At 44.6% G+C, this 12,575-nt stretch overlaps 1 protein-coding gene across 3 annotated transcripts in view; it reads left to right on the forward strand.

Annotated features, from left to right (window-relative positions):
• Nucleotides 1–11,124, forward strand: part of PBLD (phenazine biosynthesis like protein domain containing) — a 30,002-nt gene extending 18,878 nt beyond the window's left edge. For all 3 annotated transcript variants that reach the window (XM_001505956.5, XM_007672287.3, XM_003431320.4), the window contains 3 exons: nucleotides 925–1,103; nucleotides 4,699–4,761; nucleotides 10,234–11,124. In XM_001505956.5, coding sequence (XP_001506006.2) covers nucleotides 925–1,103; nucleotides 4,699–4,761; nucleotides 10,234–10,346 — 355 coding nt within the window. In that variant the 3' untranslated portion in view covers nucleotides 10,347–11,124. The remainder of the gene's footprint in view (nucleotides 1–924; nucleotides 1,104–4,698; nucleotides 4,762–10,233) is intronic.
• Nucleotides 11,125–12,575: the final 1,451 nt, after the last annotated feature.

Below are 12,575 nucleotides of genomic sequence, written 5' to 3' on the forward strand. Positions count from 1 at the left end.
GTGTGCAGATCACTGTACTAAGTGCTTGGGCGGGTACAATAATAATAACAATAATAGTGGTATTTAAGTGCTTACTGTGTGCCAAGCACTGTTCTAAGCACTGGGTAGATAGAAGGTCATCAGATTGTCCCATATGGAGCTCACAGTTTTAATCCCAATTTTACAGATGAGGTAACTGAGGCATAGAGAAGTTAAGTGACTTGCCCGAGGTCACACAGCAGACAAGTGGTGGAGCCAGGATTAGAACCCATGACCTCTGATTCCCAAGCCTGGGCTCTTTCCACTGAGCCATGCTGTTTCTACAACACAACAATGTATCAGACATATTCCCTGCCCACAGCGAATTTTGACTTAGACCCATTGACTTAGATCCACACCCATGTAAGTCGACGATTTTAGTTTTCGGGGGACACAAATGCACCCTGCAAAACCTAAAGCAGGTGCCAAAATTTGGGGACTGCCTTGCCACAGTCGAGCGAGGAATCGGGGAGGGAAATGTGTGGATGGAATCATCTGCTCCTGCCTGTTGATCTTTCAGGGTGAGCAAACCGGTGAGTTAGCAGAGGCTCCAGAAGGGTTTTCATCCTTGGCCTTCTGTTATTCTCTCTAGGGGGCAGAATGTAAACTCAATGGCCTGATCACTCTGGTGGCCATTCTTCACCCCTATCAGGCTGCCTTTTACACTCTATCCACCAGATCATAAGTTCCTTGAGGTCAGGGACCATGTTTGCAGACTCTATTGTACTCTCTTAAGGGCTTAGTACAGTGCACTGCACAGAGTAAGTCACCACGTCACGGATCTCACCTGTGGTCAAGGCACCTGAGTGGAAGGCTGTTGAACTGCAGTCTCCGCTACAGCTGTAGGGTAGGAAAGGCGACAGTTTCAAATGTGGCTAACTTCCTTTCTCCATCCTAAAAAACTAGGTCGTTCCTGGAGAACCTTAAAGTGGCTGCTCAGAATCTCCCACAATTCGAGAGGACTGGGAAGGTTAAAGGCCTCATCCTCACCCTGAAAGGACAGCCGGGTGGAAAGCCCCAGGCTTACGACTTTTACTCTAGATATTTTGCCCCGTGGTATGGAATTCCTGAAGATCCTGTCACAGGTGAGTTTCCACAGGTGATGTGTATCTAACCTAACCATTTAGGTTAACTTTCTCTTAAGTCTCCCCTTCCCTGTTCATTCATATTCGTTCATTTGTTTAGTTGTAATTATTGAGTGCTTAATGTGTGCAAAGCAATTCCCTGCCAATCACAGCTTCAGACACACACATGCACACTTCCTCCCCACCCCCTACCCTGTCCCTGCATGATGAGAACTCTCGTTCAGAATTTGATTCTGCACATCTTAGAGACAAACATCTCTTGAGGTGAAGTCACTCAGACAATGACACTGTCAATCTCCACCCCTTGACAGGATTCATTTTTTGGACTGTGAGCCCGTTTTTGGGTAGGGATTGTCTCTATCTGTTGGCACATTGTACTTTCCAATCGCTTAGTACAGTGCTGTGCACACAGTAAGCGCTCAATAAATAAGATTGAATGAAAGGAATAAAACTTGAATTTTTTTATGGTATTTGTCAGTTGCTTACTATGTGCCAGGCATTGTACTAAGCAGTGGGGTAGATAAAAGCTAATCAGGTTGCATCAAGCCCTTTTCCCACATAGGGCTCACTGTCTTAATTCCCATTTTACAAATGAGGTAACTGAGGCCCAGAGAAATGAAGTGGCTTGCTCAAGGTCACACAGCAGACAGTTGGCGGGGCTGGAATTAGAACCCAGATCCTTCTGATTCCCAAGCCTGGGCTCTACCCACTAGGCTGTGCTGCTTCTCAATCCAAATCTCTGGTTTCTTTATGAAGATGAGAAGCAGTATGGCTGAATGGAAAGAACGGGGGCTGGAGTCAGAGAACCTGGGTTCTAATCCTGGCTCTACCCCTTGCCTGCTCTGACCTTTGACAGGTCACTGAATTTCTTGATCTGTCAGTTCCCTCATCTGCAAAATGGGGATTTGATACCTGTTCTCCCTCCCACCTAAACCGTGGGAGCTGATGATCTTGTATCCACTCCAGCGCTTAATACAGTGTTTGGTGTTTAGCAAATACCACAGTTATTATAATTATGAGCCTGAGAGTGGGTAAAAATGAGCTAATGCAGGAAAAACATTTGGAGTGGAAGGGATAAAAGAAGGAAGCAGAGGGCAGGAGGTAAGGAAGCAGAAAGCCAAGTCCTGAACAAATTGGTGATTGATCAGAAGGAATGTGAAGATCCCGGAACTGAATCAGAAACTCAGCAGGGAGCAGTGGCTGTTTTTGAATTGGAGGGAGTCCTTGGGGCCTCCGGTCCAGTGTCAGATGGCCGAAGTACAGTTGTTTCCAGGATGTCATCTCAGTCCCTCAGGAACCAAGGAGGAATTCAGGGACTCAGCATTTCCTTCACTCTGCTTAGCTCAGCACCTCGAGATTTTATAGAATCAGGAAAAAACAACTCCCTGACAATGGGGAAAAAAAGCCAACCACTCTTTGCTGAGAAAGTGGAGTTCAGAAATGACGTCCACACAACTGCCGAGGAGGCTAACGCCCCTGAGGAATTGGCAATTCGTAGTCCTGGCTCTTCTCATTTGCCAGTACATATGCCTGGCATCTGTCTCTTTTGCCAATTAAGGTAACTTGGCTAAAGAAGCAGCTTGGCCTAATGGATAGAGCTTGAACCTGGGGGTCAGAAGGACCTGAGTTCTAATGTCGACTCTCCTACTTGTCTGATGTGGAATCTTGGATAGGTCACTTAACTCTCCCTGCCTCAGTTACCTCACCTGTAAAATGGGGATTAAGATTGGGAGTCCCATGTAGAACATGGGCTGTATCCAATCTGATTAATTTATGTCCATCTCAGCACTTAGTAGAGTGCCTGACAGTAAGTGTTTAACAAATAGCATAAAAAAGAAAAAAAAAACTTTAACCATGAGGAAAGAAAGTTTTTTTTTTCTAACTGTTCCTTTCTCACTGGTCGTCGTTCTCAAAACTCCCACACATTTTACCTTTCCGTCTTTTTGTCAAAGACTTCATCGTCAGTCAAAGCCTGAAGTTATTCTGATTGGGCTCCACCTTCTCTATTCAGGGGTGGGCCCAGAATACAAAAGACGAGCTCTTCCTCGCTAAAAATTATTGGGGCTTTGGAGCTTCATCGGGACTCTTATCTCTCCTCCCCAATTCTTCACCCCCAGAAAACCTGGCCTTGTCCAGATGGAGTTTCAGCTATCTTCCTCTTGTGAGCAAGGGCCTGGGCATTAAGGGACCTGGTTTCTAATCTTGGCTCTGCCACTTGCCTTCTGTGCGACCCTGGGCCAGTCTTTAAAATTCTTGAAATTCAATTTCTTTATCAGTAAAATGGAGATTCAATACCTATTTTCCTTCCTACTTAAACTGTGAGCCCCATATGGGACAGAGACTGTATCTGATCTGCTTATGATCTGATTATCTCGACACATACTAAATGCTCAACAATTATTATTATTATTATTAGACTCCATAGCTGGAAGAAGATTTTAAAAATTTTCACGTTCAAGTAATATAATGAGTTTTATGATAGAAAAGAAATTTTGGAAAGGGCCCCCACTTCCTCTTCCACTACCACTCCCTTCTTCCTGTATTGGCTGTGTAAAAATGTCTGCTGATTGCATTTAACTGTTCACTGACCCCTGAGGGTGGGTGGGCTAGGCAATATTGATGCTTGCTTGAAAGGCTGGCCAGAAAGTGCACTAGATGAGGTGTTTTTATCCCATACCCCTTTGCAAACTCACTAAGTCCATTATGTGGGAAAAATGTCCATTCTTTTTAATAATTGGTTTAGCTATTGTGTTCACATTTCCCTCCCAACCAACATTTAGCTTTATGTGTGTGGGTGTGGGTGTGGGGGGGGAGAGGGAGGAGGGGTTGTTTGGGGGGTGATGGTCACCACACCTAGTGAAATGATGATTATATATTAATCAATCGTATTTATTGAGCACTTACTCTGTGCAGAGCCCTGTATTAAGTGCTTGGGAGAGTACAATAGAACAATATAACAGACACATTCTCTGCCCCACAAATGAGCTTACAGTCTATAGGGGAAGACAGGCATTAATATAAATAAATAAATTACGGTTGTGTACATAAGTGCTATGGGCTGAGAGTGGGGATGAAAAAAAGGAGCAGGTCAGGGCCACACAGAGGGAGTGGAAGAAAAAGAGAAGAGAAAGAAGGGCCTCTTGGAGGAAACTTGCCTTCAGTGAGGCTTTGAAGTGGGGAGAGAGTAATCTTATGTTGGGTATGAAAAGGGAGGGTGTTCCAGGCCAGAGGCAGGACGTAGATGAAAGGTCAGTAGCAAGGTGGACAAGATCGAGGTACAGTGAGTAGGTTGGCAGTAATTTACATGTGTATAATCAGTTATATGGTCAATTATTTTGTGTCTCCCTTCTAGAGCAGAAGCACCTTGTGGGCAGGGAGCAGGTCTCATGCTTCTCTTGTACTTTTCTAAGCACTTAGTAGTACAGTGCCTTGCATCCAGGGGATGATCAATAAATACCATGACAACCATCACCAAAGTCACCATGATTTTGCCACACAAAGCCAATTTTTAAGCATTGCCCGCAATCATTTTTGAATTTTCTGCAATGTGGAAGCCATGCACCTGTCAGGATTTTTCCCTTTCCTTTTCTTTTAGGATCTGCCCATGCTGTCCTCAGCGGCTACTGGTCCCAACAACTGGGGAAAAAAGAAATGCGAGGTAGGAAAAGCTGTTTTTGTTATCATTCTTGCAGGGTCTATTTTTTCTTTCATCTTCAATTCAGACAGTTATACCTGTGTCCTTCCTTTAAACCCTTGGGCTTCCTTAAATTCCTACTCATTGTTTAAAATTTAATGTGATGTAATAAATGAAAAATGTTTCATGATGGATCATTATATTTGAAAACTCTATAACTTTTTTGGAAGAGGAGAAAGGGACGGGTGATGAAATACCCAAACTTTGACTCAGAGTCATTTGGGGAGAAAGTCAAGGCAGTGTTTGGTGGTGGCCAAATTATATTCCTCTCTCCAGATCAGATTAGCATCATTCCTGTTCACTGCAGGGTATGGAACAGATTGTCAGACTGTGTATGGTGGTGGCCAAATTCTTTTTTCCTCTATGAAAATCAGATTAGTATCTTTCCCGGTCACTGCAGGGTAGGGAACAGGCAGTCAGACAGTATTTGGTTATGACCAAATTATTTTTCCTCTCTCCAGATCAGATTAGCAACATTCCCTTCACTGCAGGGTTTGGAACAGGTTGTCAGGAGGTGTTGGTGGTGGCCAAATTATTTGTCCTCTATTGAGATCAGATTAACATCATTCCTGTTCACTGCAGGGTATGAAACAGGTTGTCAGACTGTTTGGTGGTGGCCAAATTGTTTTCCTCTATCCAAATCAGATTAGCATTTTTCCTGTTCACTAGAACAAGTTGCTGGGCTCAGTCGCCTGCTTATGATCTAGCAATGACATCACTTGGTTTGTAGGTCAGCTGACTTGGAAGGCCCAAACTCCTGAGACATTGTAGAGTGGAAGCACAGAGGAAGTTGTGGGGAATTACTAATAATTAGTAATAATTATGGCATTTGTTAAGCACTTATTATGTGCCTTGCAGTGTACTATGCATTGGGGTGGATACAAACAAATCGCATTGGACACAGTCCCTGTCCCACAAGGGGCTCACAGTCTCAATCGTCATTTTACAGATGAGGTAACTGAGGCACAGAGAAGTGAAGTGTCTTGCGCAAGGTCACATAGCAGACAAGTGGCAGAGCCAGGATTAGAACCCATGACCTTCTGACTCCCAGGGCCATTCTCTATCCACCTCACCATGCTGTTTCTCTGGCTATTGGCTTGTGGGTCCCCAATTTGGGAATATGATGAAAGCTGTTTTCCAGGCTGTTAACCTGATGTCTTCCCAACCTACTTGCTATATCTCAATCTCATCTATCTTCCCTCCAACTCCTTGCCCTTGTCCTCCCTCTGGCCTGGAACTCCTTCCCCCTTCTTAATGATATTGATAATGGTGGTATTTGTTTAGGGCCTTCTGTGTGCCAGGTACTGTAGTAAGCTCGAAGGTAGATAAAAGATAATCGGTTTGGACACAGTCCCTTTCCCACATGGGGCTCACAGTCTTAATCCTCATTTTATAATCGATCAGTATAATCAGTATCATTCTTAAATGCCAGACCATTCTCCCCACTTTCAAAGACCTATTGAAGTCCCATCTCTTCCATAAGGGCTTTCCCAACTAATCCCTCCTATCCTCTATTCCCTCTCCCTTATTTGTCACCCGTGCACTTGGCTTGTACCCTTTATGCCCCCTCAGCCCCACAGCACTTGTATATGTATCTGTAATTCATTTTAATGTTCATCTCTCCTTCCCTACTATAAGCTCCTGGAGGGCAGGGAACATGCCTACCAACTCTTTTTGTATTGTAATCTCTCAAGTGCTTAGTACGGTGCTCTGTACATAATAAGCACTCAATAACTACCATTGATTGATTCCAAGTACATTGAAGGCATCAAAGGATTGAGCGCTTACTGCATGCAGAGCACTGTACTAAGTGCTTGGGAGAGCACAATACAACAATAAACAGGCACGTTCCCTGCCCGCAATGAGCTTAGAGTCTAGAGATGTGTAATATCTCACTCCTCAAATACTTTCAGTGCTCCATCTAGGCTCACTCCCTTGGTGAACTCATTCACTCCCTTGGCTTCAACTATCATCTATATGCAGATGACACCCAAATCTACATCTCCTCCCCTGTTCTCTCTCCCTCCCTCCAAGCTCATATCTCCTCCTGCCTTCAGGACATCTCCACCTGGATGTCCACCCGCCACTTAAAACTCAACATGTCCAAGACTGAGCTCCTTATCTTCCCTCCCAATCACTGTCCTCTCCCTGACTCCTGTCACTGTGGGCGGCACTACCATCCTTCCTGTCACAGGCCCGCAACCTAGGTGTCATCCTTGACTCTGCTCTCTCATTCACCCCACACATCCAATCCATCACCAAAACCTGCCGGTCTCTCCTTCACAACATTGCCAAGATCCGCCCCTTCCTCTCCATCCAAACTGCTACTTCCCTTCTCTTCTTCTACAGCCCACTCTGTACACTCCGCTCCTCTGCCCCTAACCTCCTCATGGTGCCTCGTTCTCACCTCTCCCACCGTCGACCCCTGGCCCACATCCTACCACTGACCTGGAATGCCATCCTTCCTCACATCCACCCCACTAACTCTCCTCCCCTCTTCGAAGTCCTACTGAGAGCTCACCTCCTCCAGGAGACCTTTCCAGACTGAGCCCTCCCTTTCCCTCCGTCCCTCCTCCCCTCCCCATTTTCCCTTCTCTGTCCCTTTGCTCTACGCCCTTCCCTGCTCCACAGCACTTGTGTATATTTGTATATATTATTTATTTCTCTATTTTATTAATAACATGTATATATCTATGATTCTATTTATCTTGATGGTACTGATGCCTGACTACTTGTTTTGTTGTCTGTCTCCCCTTTTTAGACTGTGAGCCCAATGGGCAGGGATTGTCTCTATCTGTTGATGAATTGTACATACCAAGCACTTAGTACAGTGCTCTGTAGACAGTAAGCGCTCAATAAATATGATTGAATGAATGGTGACCCAACCATCTCCACATCAAACAGAAACTCTGTGTAATTGACTTTAAGCAGGTCGCCTCTTCCTATCTTACCTCACTAATTTTTACTGAGAACAGACGATGTATCTCGTTCATGTTTTGCACTTCCCAGGTGCTTAGTAGAGTGGGTTCTAAATAACTACTATAATAATAATAATTTATGGTATTTGTTAAGTGCTTATTATGTGCCAAAGCACTGTTCTAAGCACTGGGGTAGATACAAGGTAATCAGGTTGTCCCATATGGGCTCATGTACCCCATTTTACAGATGAGGTAACTGAGTCACAGAGAAGTTAACTGGCTTGCCCGAGGTCACACAGCAGACAAGTGGCGAGCTGGGATTAGAGCCCACATCCTCGGACTCCCAAGCCCATTCTCTTTCCACTAAGCCATGCTGATTACTACTATAATCAATGGTATTATTGAGCACTTACTGTGTGCAGAGCACTGTACTAGACTATAAGCTCGTTGAGGGCAGGGAAGTGTCTGTTCTTTTATCTTACTCTCCCAAGTGCTCTGCACACAGTAAGGGCCCAATAAATACGATTTGACTAAGTTCTGGGAAAGAATGCATGGGTGGGAATTTAGGGGGCTCCTGGCCCACAGGGATTTCCTAATCTACTATTGGGATAGGGACTGTGTCCATCCTGATTTGCTTGTATCCACCCCAGCACCTAGTACAGTGCCTAGCACATAGTAAGCGTTTAACAAATAGCATTATTGTTATTATGACTACTAGTACTACTGAGGCAGCTGTTGTGTGGTCTTGGAAAGAGTAGTTGATATGGATGGAGGAGAATTGTTCACCATGCTGCATCTGTGTTCCCATGCCGGCTGGCTCATGGTGCCAAGCACAGTGGATGCGGAGGGGCTAAAGAACTAAAATAAGATCAATCCATCTCTCTTCTACCATTCCTTTCCAAAATCCCTCAGTGAGTTGTCTATACCTGCTGCTTCCAGATCCTCTCATCCAATTCTTTGCTTGGCTCCTTTGGATCTGGCTTCCATCCCCTTCACTACACAGAAACCACCCTCTCAGAGGTCACCAATGATCTCCTTCTTGTCAAATCCAACAGGCTCTACTCCATCCTAATACTCCTCAACCTCTCAGCTGCCTTGGACACTGTGGCCCACCCCTTCTCCTGGAAACATTATCCACCCTCGGCTTCACTGACACTCCTCTCCTGGTTCTCCTCCTATCTCGCTGGCTGCTCCTTCTCAGTCTCTTTAGCAGGCTCCTCCCCTGCCTCCCATCATCTAACTATGGAGCTCCCTCAAGGTTCAGTTCTGGGTCTCCATCTATTCTCCATCTACACCCCTTCCCTATAGAACTCATATGCTCCCATGGCTTCAACTACCACCTCTGTGCAGATGATTCTCAAATCTACATCTCCAGACCTAATATCTCTCCCTTTCTGCAGTCTTGCATTTCCTCCCACCTTCAAGACTTCTCTACTTAGATGCCCCGCCATTACCTCAAACTTAAACATGTATGAAACAGAACTCCTTATCTTGGCACCCAAACCCTGTCCCCGCCCTGATTTTCCCATCACTGGAGACAGCACCACTATCCTTCTTGTCTTGCAAGTCCGTACATTGGCATTATCCTCAACTCATTTCTTTCATTCAGTGCACATCTATCAATCTAAATCACTATCAATCACTATAAGTCTATCACTAAATCCTGTCAGTTCAAATCCACCCTTTCTCCTCCATTGTGACTGCTACCAATTTAATCCAAGAATTAATCCTATCTCGCCTTGATCACTGTATCAGCCTCCTTGTTGACCTCCCAGTCTCTTGTTTCTCCCCACTCTAATCTATACTTCATTCTGCTGTCTGGATTATTTTTCTACAAAAATGTAAGTCCATATTTCCCCAATCCTCAGGAACCTCCAGTGGTTACCCATCCACCCCTGAATCAAACAGAAACTCCTTACCGTTGGCTTTAAAGCACTCAATCACCTTGCCCCCTCCTACCTCGCCTCACTACTTTCCTACTACAACCCAACCCACACACTTATGTCCTTTATTGCCAATATACTCTCTGTATCTCGATCTCATTTATCTCACCGTTGACCTCTTGCCCATGTCCTGCCTCTGGCTTGGAAAGCCCTCCTTCTTCATATCTGACAGACAATTACTCTCCCCACCTTCAAATCGTTATTGAGGGCACATCTTCTCCAAGAGGCCTTCTCTGACATTTTCTCTTTTCCCACTCCCTTCGGTTTTGTCCTGATTTGCTCCCTTTATTCACTCCTCTCTCAGTCCCACCATACTTTAAGTACATATCTGTAATTTATTTATATTAGTGTCTGTCTTCCCTTCTAGACTGTGAGCTCGTTTTGGGCAGGAATGTGTCTACCAATGCTTAGTACCATGTTCTGCACAGAGTAATCAATCAATAAATATTATTGACTGATTTATTGATTGATTGATCTAGCTGTTCCTCCATGAACTCAAGGTTACCTGCTCTCCTGCCATCCAGGCAGAAGAGGGCTCAATGACTTTTACCTAATTTATTTATTTTTTCCTTTAGCTTTTCAGTGTTCCTGCCGTGGAGGAGAACTGAAGATGTCCCTGAGGGATGATCAGAGAGTCGACATCAGTGGTAAAACGGTTATTGTTTTGACAGGCAGTTTGACAGTCTGAAGGCCTCCGGGTTGAGATTTACACATTACTGCTAAATATCATTCTGTTGTACTCTCCCAAGTGCTTATCACAGTGCTCTGCAAACAGTAAATGCTCAATAAATATGATTGAATGAGTAGGTAGTGACGTAGCAGTTATATAAGTCCAGGTCCATGATGCTATCCGCACTTTGGATTTCAACTTGCCCCTGGCATGGTGGACTTTATGGGCACCATGAAGTTATGTGACCATATCCACCAATGGAAATGGGCCCTGCCATTGCGGAGGGCCACATAACTTCTCAGTCTCGAGTGGCAACGTAGTTTCTCTTTCTGGATGGGGTCACAGGGCAATAGAGCCGGTCAGTCCACACATCATTGGCTACCCAGCTCCCCCAACCCCACCCCAAGGCCCTAGGATTTGTTTGGCTCTGTCTGAATTCCTTTGTTGGACCTGGGAACCATTCATGAGATATTTGGATGGCATGAAAAATTGACAGCCAGTTTCATTTAGCATGTATCTGTGAGAGGAGTAATTTCTCTCTTGCTTGGATATCTTCCATACCAAAAACAACAAATGTCACATTGCTAATGCACTCTGTATTTGTGAAAATGATGCTAAGAATGTTCAGAGAAGCTAATGTTAAACCATTGTTAGTGTTCAGAATGTGGGTTCCAGCTCCCCTCATGTAGAAAAGATAAATGTTAAAAATAATGACATCTCTATCCCTTAAAATGAATGTAATCCCTGCTGCTGCTGTAATATTTTATTTTAATAAAGCAAGTTAATGCTACTTTAAGATCTTTTTTTTAAAAGCATTTGTTAAGCACTCACCACATGCCAGGCACTATATTAAGCACTGGAATGGTTATGGGCAGGGAATGTGTCAGCTAATTCTGTTGTTTCATACTCTCCCAAGTGCTCAGTATAATGTTTGTAATGCACATAGTAAGCACTCAGTAAATACCATTGATGGATTGATTAATCCTGGTGCCTTTTGTCTACCATCAATATTGATAATCTTCTCTGAACAGAGCACTGACTAGGCACTTGGAAGCAAGCAATAAATAAAGTAAGCAAGAAATAGACAGAGTCCCAGACCCTCAAATAACAGATACACTATTGATCTGAAACATCTGAGGACAATTCTTAAATTTTTCTTAATGGTATTCCTTAAATGCTTATAATGTTCCAGGCACTGGACTAAGCACTGGGGTAGATGCAAGATGATCAGGGTGAACACCTTCCATATCCCACCTGGGGCTCACAGTCTTAATCTCCGCTTTACAGATGAGGTAACTGAGGCCCAGAGAAGTTAAATGAATTGCCCAAAGTCACACAGAGGTCAAGTGATGGAGCTGGCATTAGAACCAAGGTCCTCTGACTCCCAGGCCTTTGCTGTATCCACTTGGCCATGCTACTTCTCTAATTTGTACTAGGAGAGAGAAGCCTGAGGAATGGGGGACGATTGAGGAGCAGAAGCATCCCTACCTTGGGAATGGGGTGCTGAGGCGGGTGCTGAGAGTTTATGGTCTTGCTCCAGGACATACACCTGAACCAATGTCAGTCAGTCATATTTATTGTTTACTGTGTGTAGAGCACTGTACTAAGCACTTGGAAGAGTATAACAGAAAAGCAGGATGGTGTAGTGGATAGAATGTGGGCCTGGGAGTCAGAAGGTCTAATTTTAATCCCGGCTCTGCCACGTGACTGCTGTGTGAACTTGGGCAAGTCACTTCACTTCTCTGTGCTTCAGGTACCTCATCTGTGAAATGGGGATTGAGACTGTGAGCCCTATGTGTGACAGGGACTTGTTCAACCCGATTAGCCGGTATCCACCTCAACGCTTAGTACAGTGCTTGGCACATAGTAAGCGCTTAAAAATATCACAATAATAATAATAATGATAATGGACAGATTCCCTGCCCACAATACATTCACAGTTTAGAGATTACAGTTCCTTTTGGGTTGTATGGGTGCCTGTCATATACCTCTGAAGCTCTGGGGCTCTGCTGAAGATGCCAGAACTCTAGCATTAGAACCTGGGCACTGCCCACAGATGTCAGGACTGCATCCTGGCACAAATTAAGTCCTGCACCCTAGGGAAATTGCTTTAAAACTTTTGAACTCTTCACTCAAGGTTGAATGTTAAGAGGCAACGTGGCCTAGTGGAGGGGGCAAAGGACTAGGCAGAAACAAGGCCAAGTGGAAAAAGCACCAGCTTGGGAATCAGAGGACCAGGGTTCTAAT

This window comes from Ornithorhynchus anatinus, chromosome 3 (assembly GCF_004115215.2).
Source record: "Ornithorhynchus anatinus isolate Pmale09 chromosome 3, mOrnAna1.pri.v4, whole genome shotgun sequence".
Lineage (NCBI taxonomy): Eukaryota > Metazoa > Chordata > Mammalia > Monotremata > Ornithorhynchidae > Ornithorhynchus > Ornithorhynchus anatinus.